At 39.8% G+C, this 25,065-nt stretch overlaps 1 protein-coding gene across 6 annotated transcripts in view; it reads left to right on the top strand.

Annotated features, from left to right (window-relative positions):
* Positions 1–2,824: 2,824 nt before the first annotated feature.
* Positions 2,825–25,065, top strand: part of zeb2.S (zinc finger E-box binding homeobox 2 S homeolog) — a 96,614-nt gene continuing 74,373 nt past the window's right edge. The window contains exons 1-3 of one of the 6 annotated variants that reach the window (XM_041577597.1): positions 2,825–3,267; positions 4,991–5,129; positions 21,923–22,018. In XM_041577597.1, coding sequence (XP_041433531.1) covers positions 5,057–5,129; positions 21,923–22,018 — 169 coding nt within the window. In that variant the 5' untranslated portion in view covers positions 2,825–3,267; positions 4,991–5,056. 6 annotated transcript variants of the gene reach the window in all.

The raw sequence follows: 25,065 nt of genomic DNA, 5'->3' as shown, positions 1-25,065 counted from the left end.
ATCTTAATACATTGTCTATTAGAAAATCAAGTAAACATTAAATACCCAATAGGCTGGCCTTGCTTCCAATTAGGATTAATTATATTTTAGTCTGCATCAAGTACAAGCTACTGTTTTGCTATTACAGAGGAAAAAAGTAATCATTTTTTAATCTTTTTTAAAATGTTATTATAATGGAGTGTATGGGAGACAAATAATTTGGAGCTTTCTGAAGAACTGGTTTCCAGATAATGGATCCTATACCTGTACTACAAAGAGACTACAGAAACAACATTACCACACACAAACAGGAAGAAAAGATTCTAATGATAAGAGTTGCACAAACATGGCAGCACTCCCTGGGGGTCCCAGACTGGCAAAGCCAGCGAGGTCTAAGGAAAGGTAATGCTGGAAAGAGACCTGAAAATTTAACTTGATTTCCCAAACTTCCAGAGGTTTTGCAGCAGCATTCCAACCTGTCTTGTCTAATAGCATGTCATGGAGGCAGGTATAAGGCAGTCCTGGGCACTAGTGATGGGCGAATTTCTCCAGTTACGCCCAGAAAGATTTGCGAATTTGAAACGGAGAAAAATTTGCAAAAAATTGTGAAATCAGAAAATTCACAAAAAAATTGTGAAAGTCGAACAATTTCACAAAAAAATCGTACAATTCGGAAGTTTTCACTTAAAAATCGAGCAATTCGAACATTTTCATGGAAAAATAGAGCAATTCCAACATTTTCACAAAAAAATCTTGAAAATCGGAAATTGACGCTGGCGAATTCTCACGCGGAAATTCACCGCAAATTAGTGCCAGGCGAATATATTTGCCCATAACTACTGGCCACTGCAGTATAAAGGATACCAGGGCACTTTATATATTTCTTATGTATACTAGCAGGCTTCAGTGCATTAGTACTTTCATCCCACACAGCTCTCCTTTTGTCTAATTAGTTACACAGTAGCACATAAATGACAAATAATTCTTTTTTTAACTAGAAATATGTTTCTGGTGTGTGTGTCTAGATATTTTATTTTGTGCTAGTCCTTATTTTCTCACACTTGGCAGAGCTTTGGTGGTGTGTGGCATATGACATAAATAATATAAATGTCCCAGTGTATAAATATATGTAAAGCATAGACTATACATAGATGATAGATATAGGTAGGTAGTTAAATTGATAAAAAAGCATTCACACAGAGAGATAGATAGATAGATAGATAGATAGATAGATAGATAGATAGATAGATAGATAGATAGATAGATAGATAGATAGATGATAGATAGATAGATAGATAGATAGATAGATAGATAGATAGATAGATAGATAGATGATAGAGAGATAGATAGATAGATAGATAGATAGATAGATAGATAGATAGATAGATAGATGATAGATAGATAGATAGATAGATAGATAGATAGATAGATAGATAGATAGATAGATAGATAGATGATAAGTAGATAGAAGCATACTTACAGGGAAATAGAGACAGATAGGTAGAGTAAAACAGAGGTAGATATCTACCTCTGCATTGATCAAGCTAAATAAACATGTATAAATAAAGTATGAACATAGTGACAAACAGACAGACATAGATAGATCATAGATAAAAAAAATGCTATACAGACAGACTGACAGGCAGACAAATACACAAATGCACACACAACTGTTATATGGAAATAGCTGAATAAAATATGTCAGCATTAAAACATTTTGTTAGAACAAAACAATGCACATTTTGTAACATTTAAGATATTGAAGAAAATGTGACCCTGGTTGCTCTCTAAGATTACTTACCCTTTATTGTTTGTAACTCTGGCTTCATAAGGACAACATACAACTATCTGTCTCTCTACTATCTAATATCTATGTATCATGTATCTCCATATACACACACACCTAGGAGGAGGAATTCCAGGCAGGGTGGTCAGGAAAGATTGCCGGAACTAGACCACTATTAGTTAAAACACTTAAGCGGAGCGACCTCCCTGGGGAGGCAGGTTTGAATTGGTTAATAATGTTCAGTTCTGACTAAATTGCTGAATTCCAGATGTAGAGAATATCTGTCTCCCAGTACTCACATAACCTGATTGGATTAGGGCAAGCCAACGTCACACTGCAAGCTTTTTGACTGATGATTTAATTAGCCCCACTGTAGCCAGCTCTATGCTTTAGGAAACCCATCACAGATCTGCATATCCAGCCTCTTAATTACAAATACAGAGTCAGCTCAGTGACATATGCCTTCTGCAAGCATTAAATAAACACCAGCAACTCACTGTCACCCTAAAAACTCGCCTGTGCCTTGTATGCCACAAACAAAGTGTAAGCTCTGCTGCCCAGCCCGGTTATGCTTTTTTTTATCCAGTCACCTGCATGTTACAAGCAAATATCATCTCAGAAATAATAATCGAAAAAAAATAAAACTGCTAAAAATGTTAACCTACATTTCTAATCTAAAAAAAAATGGTAAATGAAAAAAATAATATTCAAATAAAATGAAATGAAATGCAGATAAAAAGAAATAAAGCAGATGAATCAGAAATCCAGCACTGGTAGAGGACCCGTTTGCAGGCAGCTTACTGGAGAGATCTTGACTGGAGACCAGAGATCCTTCAGGAATTTCTGAGAACTTTAAAGTTCCTTTAGGTTCTGGGATCTGTGATTGGGTGTAAAATGTTTTCAGCCCTTTGCATCCAGTAGGATTTAGTGACGAAGAGAATAATGCCAAGGAAGGGCTTGATGGCTGGGGAGGGGGGAGAAGAGAGAGAGGGGGGTGAGGAGGAGGAGGAAGAGGGAGACAACTTCAAGAGAGAAGAAGAAGACGTGGGGGGGTTGAGATGGAAAGGAGGGTGGAATTTCATTTCTCCCACTAAGCGTTTGCTGAGACTTCAAGGTATAATCTAACCCAGATCCTTTCTCACAGAGAAAAACTTGGTGATCACGTTTCTACATGATGCTCACGTTTGGTGCGCCTCAATTATCCCTCCTCAGAAAGATAGGTGGCGTGTGTGTCAGGGTCTCTCCTCTATACAACCCAGAGGAGAAAAGGCAAAAAATGTCATTAGGAGAAGCGTAACACGTCAGTCCGTCCCCAGGTTTGTGTTTCCTGGACTGGCAGAAAGAGATCAGTTCTTCCTAACCTGCCCAGCAGGAATAACGGTCCTTCCTCTACTACAACTCATAAGGCTTTACAGTATCTCCAGGAGCCTCACCTACTCTCCTTCTTCCATGCTTCTTGTCCCTTTGATTCCTCCTCCCAACTATTTCCCAGGACTTGTAAGGTATGAGCTTTACTTATTTTTTTTTTAATACATATGTATTCCTATAATAACACAAGTAGCTGTTTGCTGAGGGGCTCGGGCTTCCACTAAAGGGAACTCCTTAAACACAAACTTCCACAAACTTTACATTCGATTTTAACCTCAACTTACCTGATCCTGCAGGTAAAAAAAAATAGGTGTAAAAAGTCAACTTGCAGCTGCAGGATTTAAATGTCCCATCCAGATCATCATTAAACCAAAAACGTGAAACTCATTTTTTTTTAAATTTATTTTAATTTGTTGTTACAAATGTTATTTTACCTGTTAATTCATCCTGCGCACGTCAACCTCAACACTTGGATTGTTTTTACATTGTTTTATGGTTCTTTTTTAGTAACAATTGTGTTGCTATAAAAACAAGCCCAAATTTTCTGTTCAATTAGCAAGTTTCATTTCTGTCTTTTATTGGGGGTATTTTTTTTGCTAAGTGTTACCTAACACCTTAAAGGGGGAAAAAAAAAAGAAGTGAAAGTTTAGTTTTAATTCGTCTGCAGAAATCCAAAAGGGAATATTGGAATTTTGAGCTGTTTTTTTTACTTCTTCTAATGCAATTGGATTTAATTGCATCTCCTTAATATATCACATACCCCTGGGTAAATATGACATGCTGTGGGATTATTACACATTTGGGTCGTTTAGAAAATAGTGGCTGTTTACACTGTTGCTGCTTCATTAATGCAACATAACCCCAAAAAAAAAAAAATGAAAAAGTTTGATGAAAAAGAAATTTGACAATCATGAATGTAAATTTTCTTGCCAGTGTTGTGTTGCTGGTTTAATCCCATGTTATTTTAGTATATTGCATAGGTTTGTTTATTTCTGTTAACATACAGCTGTGGTAGCCCTGTACACACCTTGTGTGTGTGTGATGTTGTGGTTATGTGTTTATATACAGCCCTTGGAATTTACATTTGCAAATCTTCATTTGACACTTTGGAAATGTTTGTCCTTAGCAGGAGAGAGAGAGATGGAGGATATGTGTACAAGTGTTAGAACAGGAGGTTGAGCTCCTCACACAGAGAAAATGATGTTAGAGGCTGCCCTGTGGATTAGGACTAAATTGCCCTTGTTTTACAGTTTGCATGTAAAAGCAGCCCACCCCAAAAAAAGTCAGAAAAGTGGGTTTATTTTTCAAGTTTAGTATCAGCCCTCCCTTCAAACAAGTCCCCCTCCCCACACATACATTTTGACAGTGACTAATATAAAAATATTTCGGTATATGAGAAAAAAAAGTTTACACCCCTGCTAAATCCCCAAATGCCAGAATAACATCCCAGATTATCATGCTTGTCTCCTATCTACATAGTAAAGGAGGGCAGCAATGGAAATGGTCGCAGTGATACATGTGTCCTGTGCTGGGGAATATGGACTGACAAACAGCTTTTAGGGAGGCAACAGGGACCTGTCTCTGGTGTGGCCAATGCAGAGAGGATGTGGGGGAGCTGAGTTATTGGGGAGATGTCCCTGGCTGGGGAGGATGAAGTCTGCCTGTGATCTACTTACCGCTGTCACCTTTTAACACAAATATCCTTGTTGTAAGTGAAATAAAAGAGCATCCAGGGGAGAGGGGGCAAGAGAGAGAGAGTGAGGCTGCTGTTCTGTAATATTTGGCCATTATTTGGCGCCCTGCTTTTTAAATGGGATCCACCAATGCCCACACATTGTTGCTGTGTTTGGTTGTTAGAGCCTGCGTGCTGCTGATTCACAGAGCCGAGTCCATGCGAACTGCCATCTGATCCCACTCTTATCAATGAAGCAAGAGATCATGGCGGATGGCCCCAGGTGTAAGAGGCGAAAACAAGCAAATCCGAGGAGGAAAAACGGTAAGAATCCGGTTTCTTTCGCTTCTTTTGCGCACTCCTATTGCGTCTTAACGCCCTTTTGGTGCGTCTCAGCTCCGGGGCTGTTGGCGGCTGCAGCTGAGGCTGAGTGAGAGTTGAGGATCCAGGGAGAGTGTATGTCAGGGTACCCCCCCCCCAGCTTCCCCGGGAACCCCTCGTGATATAGAGCGGGCGCCTTGGTGCTGGGGAGTCGGTGGGAAACTTAGAGCTTTGGGTTGGGGAAAGTTTGTGGCTCCTGAAAGTCTTCTGCTCACATAACGGTCCTGTAGGCTCCAGGACACTCCCAGGCTTCTTTCTCTTCCCATCCCTCAGTTACACTGCAGCTCCCTCTCACAGTCTGAAGCCCCCCACACGCGCAGCTGAGACCCCGGTGGCTAAAGCCCCAAACAGTGCGAGTAAAGAAAACTGACGCCCCCTTAGTAGACTCCATTCAGGGCTGGTTTTCCAGTAAACTCCGCTCTTGACAAGCGAAATCGCCCCAGCGCTATACGCATCAGAGTGGAGCCCCTAGCAGCTCTCCAGCCCGTGTGTGAATGAAGCGGAGTGAACCCCCAGTAGGGCTGTGCAGAGAATCAGGCAGGAGCCTTTCTAGTGACACTCATACCGTCTTGTAGGCTCAATTCTCCCCAGCCCCAGAGGCTGAAGCAGACACACTGCTCCCCAGCCCTGAGCAGTATTATCCCAAGCAGCACAGGGTTAAGCAGGCTCAATTCTCCCCATCCCCATAAGGTTAAGTAGTCAGAGTTCTCCCCAGTCCTATAGAGTCAAGCCGAATCCCCCCTAGCCCCACTGGGTTATAATGGCCGATTTCCTCCAGGATCTGCAAGTCCTATTGGGCTGAACATACCAGTAAGTCCCAGTCCCAGTCAAGCTTCATCTTCCCAGCGAGCTTGTAACCTCCACCCACCCCCCAGCAGCCCCTTCTCTTAGGCAGCAGCAGCTCGGAGTCCTGTGGGGTTGTAGCCAGGGCTTACTGGGTGTTTGTCACCATCTCCCCAAGCCCTTCATCGTTATGTGATGAGGAGGAGGAGGAGGGGGATACACAGCAGCTCTAGGGGTTCTGCTTCACAGAGCAGCCAAGTAATCTGTGTTTTCCACCCCACAACTGACAATAACAACACAAGCAGATGACTCACTTTTTTTTATTGAGCACATGACAGTATTGCTGCCCCTCTGCTTCAGTGTCAGTCTATGGCAGCCCCCTGCCTGTACTATATTCTCTGGGGTCAGGGGGTTCTGCAGTGCAAATGGGCCACTTGTCAGCCTATTGCAACATCACAAACTGCCACAGTGTTCTGAGCACTACTTCTCCCCTCTTCAAGTCAAACTTTCAGCCACTAGAACTGGGATGAATGGCTCCTGTGTGATCTTAATTTGGGATTATTACACCAGAAGTGGGGTGGGTTGTGTGTGTAGAGTGGTCCCTGGTAGTGAAGGGGTTAAACCTCCCTGATTAATAAACTGGTAAAACTATACATCATAATGTGTCCTTACCCTTGCTTTGCAATTGTGTTGTCGTGCAAGTGCTGTGCCATATAGAATTATTTTTTTGGGGGTTTCCTGTCCTTTTCCTTTCCTCTGTCCTCTTTGATCTTATTTTTTTTTTTAAAAAAAAATACCATTTCCCAAAGTCTGGCCATTTACTTCAGACACACTATCAGCTTCCCCATCCCTTGTCTGTCATTCCTTAAGGTGGTCCATGGTAGACAAGACCTCCCATTCCTGTCTGTGTCATTTAGTCGAGGCTACAATTACATATAATATCCCTCTTCCCCCGCCCCTTCATCTCCTTATTAAATGCTGGTTATTGATTTTTCTCTGCTGAGATTTCTTTGCCTTGCCAAAACTTTTTGTTGCAAATAAAGGGATGGCAATAATAGAAAATACATGTAATTTTTATCTGAAGAGGTAAATGAGGGGACACTTTAGTGGATAAAGATCTATTTACACCCCCACAATCCCCCCCTTTTAGCTGTGGTGGGTCCTTGACATGCTGCTCACAATTATATGTCTAAAGTGTAACATTCGCTCTGTGATCAAGTTACATGTTTTGTCCAAAATGTCTAATTTTCCGAAAATTCGATAAAGCAGATTTTTTTTTTTTAAGAAATATGTGACCCCCTCCTCCAAACAAATGGCTTTAAAAATGTTTTATTATTATATGGAAGGGAGACTGTGGTGTCTTGTTAAAATTGTAAATTTCTCTGTAATTGCATCTGTCTGATAACTACATGGAAATCAGAAACATTTAGACGAATTCTCTTTCATTTTATAAGATTTTTATTTGGAAAAATGTCTTACTTTTTTTTGGGGAGGTTGTCTCTACAACCATGATTATACAGAAGTAAAATCAAGGTTATAATTAATGGAACTTGTATTTAAATAGTGCATTTAGGGGCATGTTGGAATTATTTGTGAGATAATTGAATGGTGAAAGTGTTGTTACTATCAGAGGATCGCCTATGGGATTAATACCCTGGTTATTTTGCTGAGGAGTGTTGTGGAAATGAACAGAAAATTAATGTTTGGAGACAATTAATACAAGGCTATCAAAACAGTTTATGGGAAATCGAGGGGAGCAGAAGAATCAGACAGAGGGGGGCTTTGGGAAGACTTGTAGGGGCAACAGATTTGTCAGATGATTTAGTCTCTTGTCTGAAACTTTCTAGCAGTTTTCTCCAGGATGGGAAGAGAATTTTTTTTTTACCGGATTTTCCCTCCATCCCTAGATCATTAGCAGAATCCGTTATCATAAGGGACTTGCAGTGCAGCTGGGTCACTTTGCCAGTTAAAAGAATAAACTGTTTTTCTTTTATCAGGATCTGCGTGAAAAGCCCCCAAGCCATTTCGTTTTTATTTCCTTAAAATGAGAAGTGGAGGGGAGTTTTTTTTTTTAATATATATAAACCGAATAAATTCCAAAAAAACAATTGCATGAAATAAATATACAGTTTTAAATTGCGAGTTTTATTTAAGCAGCTGTTTCATTTTATTTGTACAACTTTTGTAAGCTAACGTTAGAAGAGGCATGGAAGAAGAGCTTACACTTTAATTCGTGGATAACACGAGCGGATATTTATAGGCAAATTAAAGGGTCAAAAAAAAGATTTAAAAAAAAAACACACACAATTCAGACCTGTCATTATGAACAGAAGGGAACCATCCAAGCAATAGCGAGTATTATTGATCTCTGAGCTTTGATCTCTCTCTCTCGTCTATGTTTTGTCTTCACTATGAGACACAACTGGAGTTACAGCTTCATCTCTAGAAACGAAATATCGCAGATTTGCCTCATATTTGGCGTTTTATATTGAGAATAAAGTGAATCTAGATTCTAGAAAAAAAGATTGCATTGGAACTCCAGAAACTGTTCATGGTCGTTTTTTTACCAACAACCTTATAACAACATTATTTTATTTCTATTTGTTTTTATAATTTGCCATGTGTATAAAATGGATTTTGTTTTTTCTGGCTTGGTTATATTTTCACCTTTTTAGATAAATGAAACAAAACAATTATTTATAGCATCTTGCGCTGATTTTTGCCTTGAAAGACTCACGATGTAATTTCAATTAAGGCAAGGGGAAAAAGGGAACAGTTTGTTGTGCAGTTCATTTGTAGCAATATTTATCAGCTGAGTTTGTCGCAAGAAAGAAAGAAAGAAAGAAAGAAAGAAAGAAAGAAAGAAAGAAAGAAAGAAAGAAAGAAATTTTGTAATCTCCAACAAAGCTCTGCAAATTATTTAGAATGAGGCCAGTAACACAGTGGGGCTAGTTTAAAGGTAAATGCTTAGTGACCCTGAAGGTAGGAAGGCATAGGGATTTGGAACAGCTCTGCATTCACCCTAAGGGCCAGAGAATATTCTCCCTGGAACACTTTCCTTTGACATTACTCCTATTCAAAGGTGTATTTCTCTAACTCTTCGACCCCCCTATTTTCCTCCCCCTGCACCCTGCCTTTGCGAGGTGGTCACAGTGGTTTTATGCCTGTCAAACAGAAGAAGAAGAAGGGGGAAAGCGAGTGTAGGTTTGCAGCAGTCAGACAATTGATTGTCTGCTCTAATGTGTTTCATTTTCATGTTTATAACGTCAATAGCGCTGGGCACCCACTACCCCATTCCCACAAGGGTGCAATTGTCTGAATAGCCCAGGCAGACACCTATTCTCACTGCTGCGTATTGGTCCTACTTTTTTTAAGGAAATGAAGACAAAAAAGAGGATTTGAAAGTAGAGATTGCAAACCTTAACTTCTGCGTTTGAGCAAAAAAGGCTGATAACATGTAATTGTGTTTATATATAAAAAGAGGAAAGCTGATAGATAGATAGATAGATAAATAGATAGATAGTGGATGGATAGTGGATGGATATATAGATGATATATAGATACTGTAGGTAGATAAAGATAGATAGATAGATAGATAGATAGATAGATAGATAGATAGATAGATAGATAGATAGATAGATAGATGATGGGTGGACAGATAGAGAGATATATAGATAATGTGATTTTTGCGACTATTTTTGTGACAGAGCACAGTATAACTAACTGTGGTGCAAGCGGATACATGCAGTGATGCAGGCTACATTGTATCGGCCCCGTTAGTTGCGATTACATGATTAATCCACTCATCCCTCTTCCCCTGAACTGTATTTATGGGTTCATGTACGTGTGTGTCTGTGCCAGTGATCGTTTCGATATTGAGAGGTTGTAGTTACTGAAGTTATTGCAGGACAGTTCCCCAGTAGACCTGTCTAGCAAGTACTGAGAGGTGGGGGCAATATTATGATCTATGCTGTAGCGTTATATATCCGCACTTGCGCAAACTACAACGCACGGAATTGTCAGTTGATTGCGCAGGGAATAAAAATTGCCTCTGAACTGGATGTTGGAATCCGTGTATTTAGTGAGCTGACCTGTGTGTCATTTATCGTATTTGGGTATAGGTAGAAGACATTTAGGAGCGTTAATGTCCCATTTACCTGGGGGTGCCAAGTTTTGTATTCCGCTTCAGCAGCCACTTTGCTTTAAGTTTAAGGGTTGCGGGTGGTTATTGGTTTATTAGGCAGCCGGTAGTACAGAGTGGGGCTATACAGGGCAGGCAACGCTTCTCTCCCGCACACATTCCATGCAGCGATATCGCAGTCTGTGGCAGCTACAGACGCACAGTTAAGGCTATCGCTGCCCGGACTGTGTGTGTGAGAGACTGTGCGATTTCACTTTCGCTCACATCAGTGCTGACCTGAATGCCTTTCATATCTGTTCCGCTGTGTCTCTCCCAGTAAACATCCCCTCGGGGGCAGAACAAAAGAAAAGAGTTCTCTTCTCCTTAATCGCAATTCAGACCTTTCACCGCCGGCAGGCTACATTTGCATTCTGCAAAAGAAAGCTAAGATGAAAAGGGGGAGAGAGAGAGGAAGAAAAAGAGAGAGTTAAGATTGGGGGGTGGGGGGGGTGATAAAAAAAAAAAAAGCAAAAGGGTGGAGGAGGCTGAGTAAAATAACTGAGGTGTTTGTGGCTGTTTGTTGGGCTTCCCCTAGTTACCAGCCTTATATAGCTCCCTGGCAGGAGGATGGTGTTACCACATTGGTACTATTCATGGGCATTGCTCTGACACTAGGCCTACAAATTGTCACAGAAAGATCAGGTTCTGCACCCTGCCAGCACCCACTTCTCTCTGTCTCCCTCTCTGTGTCTTTAACCACCCCACCCCCTTTTTCCTGGTGCTCAATGCGTTAACTGGCTAGAATGCAAACTCTGCTGCCCAGGTGAATGAGAAATTAGGAGCTGGTCACTGCCTCAGTAATAAATTTATCATTACAATCTTATGCAAGCCTCTTACTTCTCAGATGATATAATTGTAATAGTAAGGTCATGGATGGTGGGGCCCTGGGCAAGGGCTCTGCGTGGGGGCCTGGTATTTAGGCAACTTGCTGAATTATAGCATTCCCCAGCTGTCAGTGGAGACTGGAAACTGCAGTTTACAAACTACTGGAGGATTTGGTGCAGGGAGGTAACTACAGAGGAAGCAGACCGTGCAGCTGCAGGAGGGCCCAAGAGGTATAGGGGCCTCATGAATCCCTAATTCATATGAAATTTCAATAAATATTGGTAAATATTGTTGTCTTACTATATACACTCAGAGCTGCAGCCCGTTCCTATGAAATCACTTTGCCTTATAATACACACTGTCCCACAGTGTGCAGACACTTCTATAACATGTGCAATTACGTTGTCTGCTTCCATCTTGCCTTAACTCCCATCCCCACAGTTACATCCACTTTGTCTGACACCATCGTGCCTTTCTATACAACTCGTCCCCAATATATCTGGATCTTGTTCTGCAAACTCATCTCGCCTTGCCACACACTATCCTACAGTCACAGCCCATACCCCCCATGCTGCCATCTCACCATTTTGCCTCACTATACACACTAGGCATACAGTTAAACAGGAGTAACACACCAATTGTTTTTTACATATTCATATTACTATTCACTGTACAAAGTCACCATTTGTTATCTAGGCAATATCTATTTACAAATGGAGTCATAAAAACACAAAACTCTGCATGGGGCTTTGGTACACTCCTTTACATGAGTAAAGTTAGGCACAAAAAAGTAACCTTCTAAAAACTACAAAAAAATTACTCCAAGCCCCTAAAAGCAGCAGCTGCCAGGTTGGTTCCACTGTTTAATGAGAGTTTTATTTATAAACCCATTTTGCTTACTGACTATTTAAACTCTTTGCTGCTGGGCGTAACCTATACCAATGCTGGGCTTAATAGGGCAACTCTGTGGCCTGAAGTCACAGCACAGTTGTACTTCATGTATATTGAAATATCAAATCATCCATATGATCCTATATATTGAAATATATAACCATTCTTACCCTATATAATGTATCCTTGGACACACACACACAAACATATATATATATATATATATATATATATATATATATATATATATATATATATAGATATATATATATATATATATATAGATATATATATATATATATACCGCCCACTCCCTTGGGTATGTTCTGCCCTACCCTAAGAAAGCCTTGGTAGGTCTGACATTGCTCATAAGTTTGTCACAATAATCCTTATTTGCAGTACATGTTTTACTCTTGTTTCTATACCAGAGCATCATTAGGGCAGAGTGATATCAGGCAGAATTGTATTGTATTGTATTACTCAGCTTCCTGTGACAATTACTGCTCTTCAAAGCATTTTAAGCATAACAGAGATCTTTTAATATGACATTATGACTTAAAATAAAATAGGATATTCTCATCTCCAAATTTCCTTTTTATGTACTTTAGTGTTAATGTTTTCATGCAGTTCTAATTAGTACCGGGGAGTGTCCTATTTGTAAATATATACAGTTTTCTGATTGAACAGTTGTGGACCAGAATACTGTTATACAGATAGCTAGAATCTCAACCATAAAGCAAGGCAGGACTGCTGCTTAATGAGTATTAGATGTGATTTGTGTGTGGAACTTAAATCAGCTGTGTGTGTTGATGCAACTGCAAATGAATTCCTGGAACAGGTGTCAATTCCAGGAGTTACTTACATCTGTGTGCCCTGTATAAAATTCTTCAGAGCACAACAGACAAATTGGCCCAATATGCAAGTTGTAAGGAGTTTGTATAGGAGCAAATTACCTTTGTGAATAGCACTGAAGCGCTCACAGTTTTGCACTTGCGTTGGGAAATGAGGTCTCCAGTTGCACTTCCCTATGCAAGCACAGAATCGAGACAGACTTGTTAAGTATATTGTTACCCTTAACCCCTCCAAAATGTGCTTCTGCTTTTCTAAAGCTGACAGTTGCACAAATACAGGACTTTAGCTCCTAATATTGACTGCACAGAAGTATTGCTATCGCTTTATTTCTGTAATGCACCGCTGCTCCGAAACTCCCCGAGTACCTTCAAATTTACCTTGAACAATGTTAGCAGCTGCTGAGATGTTACACGTTGGAAAGGAGCATGTGACAAAGATTTCTTATTTGTTCCCAGAAGATTTAGGAACCATGGTACAAAAAGAGATTATCCCTACACCTTCATCCCCCCCCCTTCCTGTTATCCCCATGACCCAAGCTATGAAGGATTTAGGCAGATTTACTTCAGTAAACACCTTTGGACAGTCAGAAAGGGGGGTGTAGGGTAGTACTTGCAAAGGGAGGCTTTTGTTAACTGATAAAATGTTACCAGGCAGCTGTGATATTAACCTTCCAAGCTATGGGCAATGATTTAACTCTTTGTGTATGGGAAGCACTTTCACTGGGGAGATAAGATTTAGCTTGTATTAAGCCATTCCATTCACAAGGAGGTGAGAATATAATGTCATGTCCAGATCTTACTCCATAACCCTATCCCTCCCTGTGTCTGCAAAGTATTAATGAGCGGTGGGTGTCAGGTCTTACCAGCGGGAAGAGGCCAACTGAGATCCCAGACTCTACTACAAACTTCAATCAGTGCAGTCTGTCAGCATACATGTCAAAATAACAAATTTTTGTTTCCTCCTACAAGATACTGTACCTCAGATAAAGCTCTGCATTATTCAGTCATGTTTCTTTTTGGCATTTTTTGCTTTAAGCCACCAGCCAAATGGGTTGCTGTTCTTTAAGCATCGTCAATTCTAGGGTTAAATTATTGGAAAGTTTTTGGATAGCAAATGTGCCCCTTCCTATGGCTTCTCTGGGTTTTTCCCCTCCCCTGTTAAAGTGCCGCCTGAGAAAAATTTCTCTTCTTTTACACTGAGTACTTGAGGGGTGTAGTTTAAGTGTAAACTGACCCCCCAAACATCAGTGAAAACTTTTCCTTGTGCGCATTTGTTACAGTCAGATCACAGTGACTCCAATGCTGTGTCCTTTTAGGAGTTAATGGTTCTAACTCATTGAAAATGAAGACTTTACATCACTGACTAGTCCGGCACGGAAGGGGTTATCTGGGCAAAGACTTGGGTACATTACTGACTATTCCGGCACTGAAGGGGTTATCTGGGCAAAGACTTAGGTACATTACTGACTAATCTGGCACTGAAGGGGTTATCTGGGCAAAGACTTAGGTACATTACTGACTAGTCCGGCACTGGAGGGGTTATCTGGGCAAAGCCTTAGGTACATTACTGACTATTCTGGCACTGAAGGGATTATCTAGGCAAAGACTTAGGTAAATTACTGACTACTCTGGCACTGAAGGGGTTATCTAGGCAAAGACTTAGGCAAATTACTGACTACTCTGGCACTGAAGGGGTTATCTAGGCAAAGATTTAGGTAAATTACTGACTACTCTGGCACTGAAGGGGTTATCTGGGCAAAGACTTAGGTACATTACTGACTAATCTGGCACTGAAGGGGTTATCTGGGCAAAGACTTAGGTACATTACTGACTAATCTGGCACTGAAGGGGTTATCTGGGCAAAGACTTGGGTACATTACTGACTAGTCCGGCACTGGAGGGGTTATCTAGGCAAAGACTTAGGCAAATTACTGACTACTCTGGCACTGAAGGGGCTATCTAGGCAAAGACTTAGGTACATTACTGGCTAGGCTATTCTGGCACTGAAGGGGTTATCTGGGCAAAGACTTAGGTGCATTACTGACTACTCTTGCACTGAAGGGGTTATCTGGGCAAAGCCTTAGGTAAATTACTGACTATTCCGGCACTGAAGGGATTATCTAGGCAAAGACTTAGGTAAAATACTGACTACTCTGGCACTGAAGGGGTTATCTAGGCAAAGACTTAGGCAAATTACTGACTACTCTGGCACTGAAGGGGTTATCTAGGCAAAGATTTAGGTAAATTACTGACTACTCTGGCACTGAAGGGGTTATCTGGGCAAAGACTTAGGTGCATTACTGACTGTTCTGATGGTATAAAAATAAATGTCCATGTTATTTGAGGTTGGCTGAGGATAGTGGGAGCTGTAGTGCAACAACAATGCCTGGGGCTGAACTATTTTGATTTAACCCATAGGAAACACACACAGTAAGTCTCAAACCTACACATGTGTATCTGGGTAAAGTGCCATTATCTTTATGTAGTTAAATATAACCCAAAAGATGAAGCTTGTACATTTGGGGGGTGGGGTCAATGCTTATCAGTGTCCTAGAACACAAGGGCCAGGTGCTGCTTTATTCGTTTAGAAAATGATCTCCTTATTTAGTTATAGAGTGCAGGCGTCGGGGGTGGGAGCAGGCAGCCAAGTGTGAAAAATACAGAGTTGGAGACATGACAGAATTAAAGGTGTCTGATATGTTGTTACACCTTGTGTCAAGCAGCGAGATCCCTTTTGTCACTGCCTCCTGGTGATTTGACAGAGCACATTTACTTCCCTTGTAGGTGATACAGCAGTTTTTGGGTTGAGTTATAAATACAGTCACCCCCCTCCCATTGCAAGTCATTCTGATAAGTGCCTCCATTTAACTTCTTCCGTGCCAGGGAGCTACTCGAGTATGTTTTGTATAGCATCAAGTTTATATTGTCATTTATATTGTTATTTGAACCACTTTATTTAGTTTGGTGCTGAACCAGATCAGATAAAACTGCAAATTCTGATAATATTCCGATGCCTTAGTGCTGCTATTCCAAGTCCAATCACATATTAGGACATAATATAGGAAAAGGATAGTTAGAGTTTTGGCCACTCGGATATTAAGACATTATATATGGAAAGAATGGTTATAGAGTATTGGCCACGCATCAAGTTAACTCTATAGATCACAAGTTTCAATAGTTTCTTAAATACACGAATGATGACTTTCTTGGAATTGTTATCGTTGCAGCCCAAAACAACTGACCTAGCATAACATTTGCACTAATATAATGGTAGCGAATGGACTTGGTACTACCTGTTCTTTATAAAAACACCATTAGCGTTACTTTTTAAATGCTACCTCCAGGAGGAGAGAGTCAATTGTAAGTGAGCTTAATAATTAATGACAAGATTGATAAACACCCTACCTGCACAACTAAATTCAAGATTCTATTGCTCAGCAACTGTGGGAATTATTCCTAAATAATCCACAGAACAGCAGTTTAACAATGCTTGCTTTGTGCTGACCATTTGAGTCATCCCCAGAGTTTGCTGCAGAGGTTAGGTTTCCATAAACGAAAAATATACAGTCTACACAAGACTTGGATGTTAAGCGTCGGGATGGTATATATACAGGGCTGTTTCTGCCATGAGGCAAGGTATGCACCTTGCCTCAGGCAGCAGTGAACGGCCAGTTACATGGGGCGGCAAAAAGCCGCCTCCTGTAACTTTAAAGGGATACTGTCATGGGAAAAAACATTTTTTTCAAAATGAATCAGTTAATAGTGCTGCTCCAGCAGAATTCTGCACTGAAATCCATTTCTCAAAAGAGCAAACAGATTTTTTTATATTCAATTTTGAAATCTGTCAATTTCCCAGCTGCCCCAGTCATGTGACTTGTGCTCTGATAAACTTCAATCACTCTTTACTGCTGTACTGCAAGTTGGAGTGATATCACCCCCCTCCCTTTTTCCCCCAGCAGCCAAACAAAAGAACAATGGGAAGGTAACCAGATAGCAGCTCCCTAAAACAAGATAACAGCTCCTTGGTAGATCTAAGAACAGCACTCAATAGTAAAAACCCATGTCCCACTGAGACACATTCAGTTACATTGAGAAGGAAAAACAGCAGCCTGCCAAAAAGCATTTCTCTCCCTAAAGTGCAGGCACACGTCACATGACCAGGGGCAGCTGGGAAATTGACAAAATGTCTAGCCCCATGTCAGATTTCAAAATTTAATATAAAAAAAATCTGTTTGCTCTTTTGAGAAATGGATTTCAGTGCAGAATTCTGCTGGAGCAGCACTATTAACTGATTCATTTTGAAATTTTTTTTTTTTTCCCATGACAGTATCCCTTTAAGAGCTGAATTTCCAGTTTAAAACCGGAAATTTGGCTCTGCTAGTGCAGAAAGCGGTAGTTGGCATTAAAGAGGTCCCTTGGTTGAATGTGTAGACAAAAATGGCAAAGGCCATATTATATACAGGGGTGTAAGGAGGAAGGAGACCCTGGGGCTGTAGGGGGGCCCAGGAGCTATAGGGGCCCTATGAGGAACTCATTCATATAGAAGTTAAATAAATATTGTTAAAACAGGTCAACCACTAGGCATTTTGGGGGCCTGAAAAAATAATTTGCTGTGGGGCCCATTAATATCTAGTTACGCCACTGAATATATATTGCATGGTAGACATCATCATGTCCAGCCCTACAATTAAGTCATCTCTACACTAAAGCAGTTGTGGAGTGAAATATTTTACTTTTCATAATATATAAAATTTCAAAAAAACATTTTTCAAATGAGGAAATTGGGTTTTTAAGCTAAATACCACTTTGCCAGGAGGTGTGGAGTTTAACACATGTACTATGTAGAAGTGAGAGGTGACCAAGGACTTGCAAGAGAAACCCAGACCACAAATGATACGTGTCAGTGAATTCGTTGATAGGGCATCCAGCCACGGTGTTGTTGTGCTGTCAAACTGTGATGTGGAAGAAACACCTCCTCTGGGAAAATAGTGCTAAATGTGGTGGCCTTAAAGGGAACATGCTACCTAAAGAGACAAGTCAAATGTAATGTATTTTTTTGTTGCTTATAAAGTATTCACTTTTGTATACTTGTGTCATATGATTTAGGTAAAGATGTGAAGGCAAAACACACCTACATATGAGGATCTCTTCAAATAAACTACTTGAGCTACCCATGCGTGGCCCATAAGCCAGTGACTAAGCCCCTCCAGACAGAGCTTTTAGGCCCAATGATGCTGTCCTGTTCCAACAGGTCTACATAGACCTACATTTTGATACAATTCTTGGTTTGGGCCCAAATGATTAGCATAATTTGACCAAGCATGTTGGTGGCCAAATCAAGCAAATATTGGGGATCTTTAAATTCACATCAATGATCAGCCTTATTAGCAAAGGTTGGTGCTCTGCCCCCTTTTCTTTTTATTGATTCTACTCTATACAGAACAGTGATAGGACTCCTTTTTACATTTTCCCAGGGAGATAAAAAGTAAAAAATTTTCTAATTTTGTAGTTCAACTATTTCCTTCAAGGCAGATGACCCGGAAGTGGTGCTGGGATTAGTGATAAGTGACCTAGATCATGTGCTCCATCTTTAGTGGATGTTTTCTGTTGATAGCGACAGCAGCACTTTATCATATGACTGCCAAGACAAGAGTAGTGGCCTGGTAATTAAAGTAATGAAATATTCATTCACAGTTACCTTTTCAGTGGTTTTTGCAAATTAGGCTTGCTACATTTAATGCCTGCATGGCTTCTGTTTTCAATGTAATGGCAGTTTTGCATCTGCAATTAGAGCTTATTTTGACAGTTACAATATCTGAGGGATAGCAAACAGAGTAAGACGTGCTGGGGGGGGGGTTATTCCATGTGAAAAAGCCCTTGTCTCTTTAACCTTGTTGGTTTATTCTCGCAGAGGTTACCTTTTCCCGATGGTGCAAAATCGACTTGACATAACTGTTCATCAGTTTCAGGGTTTCCCCTGGAGGTATTTGCATCAGATCAGTCCAGTCAAGCTTCAAGTTGGAATTGGCAGGCCAGAAACTAACAGAGTAGGGGCTGGGAAAGAGACAGCCAAAACTGACAGCAGCAGAGTGAAAGAAGGGATAGTTGTGTTCAAGTACATAGAAAGTATCAGCGCTCAAGTTTTATTAGTTTAGTAGCAGGGTTACAAGAACATTCCTTGTCTTAAAAGATAGACACCTCTCTATGTATAGACTTACTGCCTGCACGATCTAAGGGTGGCCATAGATGTAACATTTATGATCCTTCCTGGAAAAGATTGTTCGTTTCAATACACACGTGTAGAGCTGAATCATCAGATATACAGGTAGAAACAATAGAATTCTACCTGTATCTGATGATTCAGCACTTATAATGGCCGATGTTCAGGTGCCTTTAAAGGCCAGCCCGATCATTGAGACAACCGATTTCCAAGTCTTCTGCCGATAGTCAGCTCATCTCCCACCATACATGCAACGAATATCGCATGAAAATTCTATAGCCAGCTTAAGGGCTTCTCCATAGAATGTAATAAGATAAACGCTGTTGCTTGACTGAGGTCTTAGCAGAACAAAACCTCTACTGGACAGAGGTTAAACTAGATACCAATGGGGCTCTACCGCAAGTTCTTTGTGGAGTCTAGAAGAGGGTAGAGATCCATTGTTGAACAGTGATGAGAAATTGTAATGATGTCACTAAAGGTGGCCATAGACGCAAAGATCCTATCGTACGAATTGAGGATTCGTGCGATTTTCGGACCGTGTGTGGAGAGTCCAGACATTTTTCGTTTGGCGGAGATCGGTCGTTTGGTCGATCGGACAGGTTTGAGTTTGTCCCAACCGTCCCGCTGGAGCCCATTGCACTCTCATCATAATCCGATCGTTCGGCCATAGGGTAGATTGTTCAGATTACCCCCAATAAAGCCATGCCTGTTAGTGGAATATCGGGGAAAGATCAGCTCGTTTGGTGATGTCGCTAAACGAGCGGATCTTTGTGTATATGGCCACCTTAAGACCAATAATCTGTAAGTCTACTAAACCAAAGGGTGGTCCTCTGAGTTATAATTGTCTTTGTAATTAGATACTAGGGAGGAGGTGGTCTGTGAAAAGTGTATTGCCTCCCACCCACATCATAAAAGTATCAAAGGTCCCCAAGAGCAAAAAAATAGAGAGAGTGTTATCAGTTTTTAATCAGCAAGCTTGTTTTTCTATGATTTGACTGAGAGGCCACGTTACCTTTCTTCAGAATTATTGCAAACCTTTTTTCCGAGAGCGAATACTGTTAATCTTCCTGGGAACAAAAAAAAAAAAAAGTTGCCTTGCTCTGTCAGAAAAGAAAACACAACCTCGCTAAAGTTAATTAAACCAGAATAAAATAAACATATCCTTGAAAAGGTGCACCGTTTAGCTTATTGTTTGCTTTATGATATCCTGAACCTCACTGCTGAAGGGGAAAAAAAAAGTTTCTTTATTTAAAGATTACAGACTCACACTTCAACTATTTGCCCAAAAACAGGCATAGGAGGCAGAGTAAGGTTACCATTGTTTCGTGTTCTTGTACAAGTACATAAGAATTCAGCAATTAGATCCTGATATAAGAAGCACCCCTTTATTTCAGTCTTTGCATGATTCTTCTTTAAACCCTATGTCTTTGCCAGACGGTGGTTAAAGTAAGACTTGCTTTCAAATCATTTTTAGCCCTTTGTGTGACAGACATTAGCTGATCTGTTGATACCCATTCGACAGGCAGTGTTGAGCTAAATAACTGTGACGGCATAGTTTTGTTAAGCTATGAACAAAGACTCGCTGGCATCATCTGAGTGCATATTGGTCTTGTCACAGTTCCCCCCATGATTTAATGCCCTGTTAATTCCTCAATATTATAAAACTTAAGTGGTGAACAATACATTTCAATATGCCACGTAGCAACTTTATTTCATCCTCGCCTCAGCTATAAAGAGCAGGCATTGAGACGTCTCTGCGATTTCCATAAACAATCAGCAAAAACAACACACAATATAAAAAAATAAATTAAAAAAATTGCATAGATTGCCTCTGGCGTCTTAGCTTTCATCCATTATTTAAAATAAAAAAATAGGGATTTTTTTTCAAAGTCTTATTAGGGCGGCGGATTTATTTTTCTTTGATCATTTGTTAAAACTGAATATTTCAGGATTTCGCTTATAAGCAAAAAACAAACGGTGGCGTTATCGGCGAGCGTTGAAAATTGGTTTAGACTTTAAAAAACGGACAAGTACCATTCAAAGAGCAATTTTTTTTTATCATCAAGAAACAATTTACAAATAAACGCAGCCATCGGGGTTCGTTATGAAAGTTTTCACAACGGAGCATTGATATCATTATTTTGCCATCAAGCATGATCTGGCTGCTATGGCTTATGAAAGCATTTTGTTTATTCAATTTGGGGGTGAATTTAAAGGCAGAAAATAAGTTCTTCATGTGTTCCCTTTTGATATCTCAGCAATACTTAAGCTTGTGCTCAGCACCATTGATGGTACTTTGCTAATTCATAAAAAGTTCCTCTCCCCTTTTCCAGCATTTTCAGAGTTATTTAAAGCACGTAATCATAATAATATTAACAAGAGGGTGATGGCATGTTTGACATTCTCACATAAAAGAGTGAAAATGGTGTAAAACCTATTCTCATAGCCACTTAGCAACACGCTGACTTTATCTCTTGCTTTAATCTCCGGCTTCTCCTGATCAAACAGTACTCCTCGCTTTAATGGCCACAATTTATTTGCGATATTACAAATGTTCGTCAGTTTTAAACGTCTAGAACTGGGCAGCGGTACAAGAGAGAAAGTAGTGCTGAGACACAGAGTGCATTAGATACTTGGAACGTGAGACAGAGGGAGAGAACTAGACGATATATTAATGAATCATCAATCAGGGCTTTATATCCAATAACAATCGATAAGCCTTAAATCACAAGGGACAAAGGAATGTCATTGGGAAATCACTTTAAGAAGCGGACATTCTTCGTCTTTTTTATTTTTATGTAGAAGAACTTGTTTTAAACACTTAAACCTAAATCTTATATATAACTTGGGGTCCAATTTGTGCTTATGGTTAAAGGTTTTTCTTCCTATTCAGTAGACCTTACAATGAATGTCCTATACATAGATCGGTGTACCTTATTCCAACTGTTTCAATTTTTCCTTTTTTTTTTTTCTTTGGTTATAAAAGGAGGACTTATCTTGCACATTGACTCAGATGAGCAGGACATTTACCCTCTTCCAGAACAAGACCAAAATATTTGTAGGAGAAAAGAAGCAAGTCATAGTAGGTCTTTATTTCCTAGTGCTCTTTTATGTTCTCTTCTAACCTATCGTGTAACTCCTTGGGTGTCTAAGGAATTCTTGGATTTGGTGCAACTGAGACTCTGCAGGTACCCAAGCAGTTAAATACATGTCATGAAAATCATAACTGTTATAAATCCTTTTGTAATTAGAACGAAAAATTGACATCCCAAAGGAAACATTAATTGTTGGATTGTGTCAGTATCTGTCTCCCAATCTATAAATATATGCTCTGTGTTGTAACCCTTTTGAATTCTGCTTGAGAGCTTGGAGAGGTTCTGCCTAGAAGGCTACTTGCATGGAGATCTTATCTGTGGGCTTCATACGTGCAAGCTGTGAGCTTCAGTGAGATCATAACATGTCATAATTCAAGGGCTGGAACGCTAGCATGGACGGCATAAAAGTGTGCTGTTACCATATGTTGGTCATAATTCCTTCACTTTACAGGCTACAACATTTTATATTCTACATAATATGATCTCAAGTGTTCTGTGTCATTTCTGAATTAGAAACAAGCCCCCCACACACTTCCCTCGTTCCATAAAAGCCATTATTTATCTATTTCCGTTTCAGTTTTTTTTTGTTGATGTTGTTTTTGATCTTTGGAAATTGATTGATTGATATGACTGTATATAGACTATATACAGTATAGACTATTAACACTGGATATTTCTCACCGTGTGCAGCAATCTGCGAGTTAACAGTATCAATCAATTTGTAAGCAGATGAAGTCACTTACTCCCAAACTGGTTTTCTAGAAACAATTACTAAATTACAATGAGAAACAAAAATATGTACAGTAAGTGTATTTGTGTGCTGTGTTACAATCAACATGCCGGGGAAACAAAACGATTTAATGCAGAAAAATCATGATTCATCTGCATTATAATTGCTTCTTTTTCACATCTACGGGGCGGTTAATTAAAATTGTGATTAAATGCGGTCGCGCTGCCTAAGATGTCTTGCCCAAAACAGGTGGTACGGAATTTAAAAGTAAAAAAAAAAAAAAATGTAATTAGCATTGGAAATTGAGAAATTGCCTGTAAGAATCAGTGTTAATTTCAGTCAGTGATGAGGTAATTTATAAATGAATGCAGTAGAGGCTTTGGAAATGCACAATTGCCTTCCCTTTAACATTTTCAGCATGCAGGTGAAACTGTTTGCAAAATACTGAAGTCAATTGAAAAGAATTCTGGGGGTTTTCAGATGTTCCCAAGTCCCAGTATATAAAGAAAGGCAACTCCTTAAAGGGATTCTGTCATGATTTTTATGATGTCGTTTTTTTATTCCTAACATTGCAAATAATTCACTCTACAATATAAAATGTCATTCCTGAACCAGCAAGTGTATTTTTGTTAAGTTGTAATATTGGTGTGTAGGCAGCCATCTTAGGTCATTTTGCCTGGTCATGTGCTTTCAGAAAGAGCCAGCACTTTAGGATAGAATTGCTTTCTGTCAGGTTATTGTTTTTTTGCAGTGGGACATGGGTTTTTACTATTGAGTGCTGTTCTTAGATCTACCAGGCAGCTGTTATCTTGTGTTAGGGAGCTGTTATCTGGTTACCTTCCCATTGTTCTGTTGTTAGGTTGCTGGGGGGGAATGGGAGGGGGTGATATCACTCCAACTTGCAGTACAGCAGTAAAGAGTGATTGAAGATTATCAGAGCACAAGTCACATGACTGGGGGCTGCTGGGAATAACAATATGACAATATGTCTAGCTCCATGTCAGATTTCAAAATTAAATATAAAAAAGTCGGTTTGCTCTTTTGAGAAACAGATTTTAGTGCAGAATTCTGCTGGAGCAGCACTATTACCTGATGCGTTTCTAAAAAACAAACTTTTTCCCATGACTGTATTCCTTTAAGACACAATAAATAATACCAGTATTAATCGGGCCCATTACAACTACCTAGGTAGTTGATTGAAATAGGTGCTTGATATCATTGAACTAGAAGTCCTAGCATCCAACTGACAGACCCCATAGTAAATATTGAGGGCAACAGTCTCTTTCTGCTATATAACCACCAGAGTTGTGTTGCTAAACCTGTTGTTTGTTATCAGCACTAACTTGAATGTAAAATGTTGTTGAAACAAATTAAGTGCTATTTTCATAATATATATAGGTTTTAAAATCCTTAGCCAGTTGCGTGCTTGCTTCGATTTCAGGACATGCAAGTGCTTTGAATTTTCCAATAATAAAAATGTTTTTATACACTGGCAACACCCAAGGGGCTAAACTATTTATTTAATTGCTACTTAATGGTCAGTGTGCAGTACCTTTTGTTGACATAGCTAAGTGGCCTCATCCATCAAATTTATTTTAAAGTGGTTGGGATGGTACCTCAAAATGCTGTGGTCTTGGAATTGGGTTTATATGTTCTACTGATATTTATATGGGACTTCTGTGGATGTGCCAGTTTCCTTCCACTAGACTAATGGGATCGTCTTCTGATGAAGTTGCTGTAGTTGGGAAATTAGATTGTGAGCTCCACTGTTGCAGGACTTTTATACTGTATATATTTTGTCAATGTGAAAGCATGAAGGGTGATGAATGATAATAAAAAACTGAAATACCCAGCATCCTTAGTAGATTCCCAGGGTGTCATAGTTTGCAACAGCTAGGAAGGTCATGGATTTGACATCATTGCACCAGACAGGAATTACTCATGAATCAATGTTTTTATAAGTAGTGAAAGAGAATACCAGCAATGGGAGAGGGAGATAAAATAAAATATGAAAATATGTTCCATAAATGCGTAAGGAAATACAAACATGGCTTTTAAATGGAGGACATTAGGTATGTAGTTGTACAAGCAGAAGTTACTTGAAGGAGCTGGGGACCTGTCTGGGATTCAGAGTTAAAGACCCAAGAGATTGCCTTTCTCTTTGAAAACAATTTCTAATATCTGGGAAATGTGCTGTTTGTTTATGAGTACATAATGCTTAGTTTGTCTGCCTGGGAATAGCCAAAAATGGGCAAAGTATTCATGGATTTCACAGGTAACAGGATTACATAGGCACATAATTGA

Source organism: Xenopus laevis, chromosome 9_10S (assembly GCF_017654675.1).
Source record: "Xenopus laevis strain J_2021 chromosome 9_10S, Xenopus_laevis_v10.1, whole genome shotgun sequence".
Lineage (NCBI taxonomy): Eukaryota > Metazoa > Chordata > Amphibia > Anura > Pipidae > Xenopus > Xenopus laevis.
This window is presented reverse-complemented; position numbering and strand designations above follow the sequence as displayed.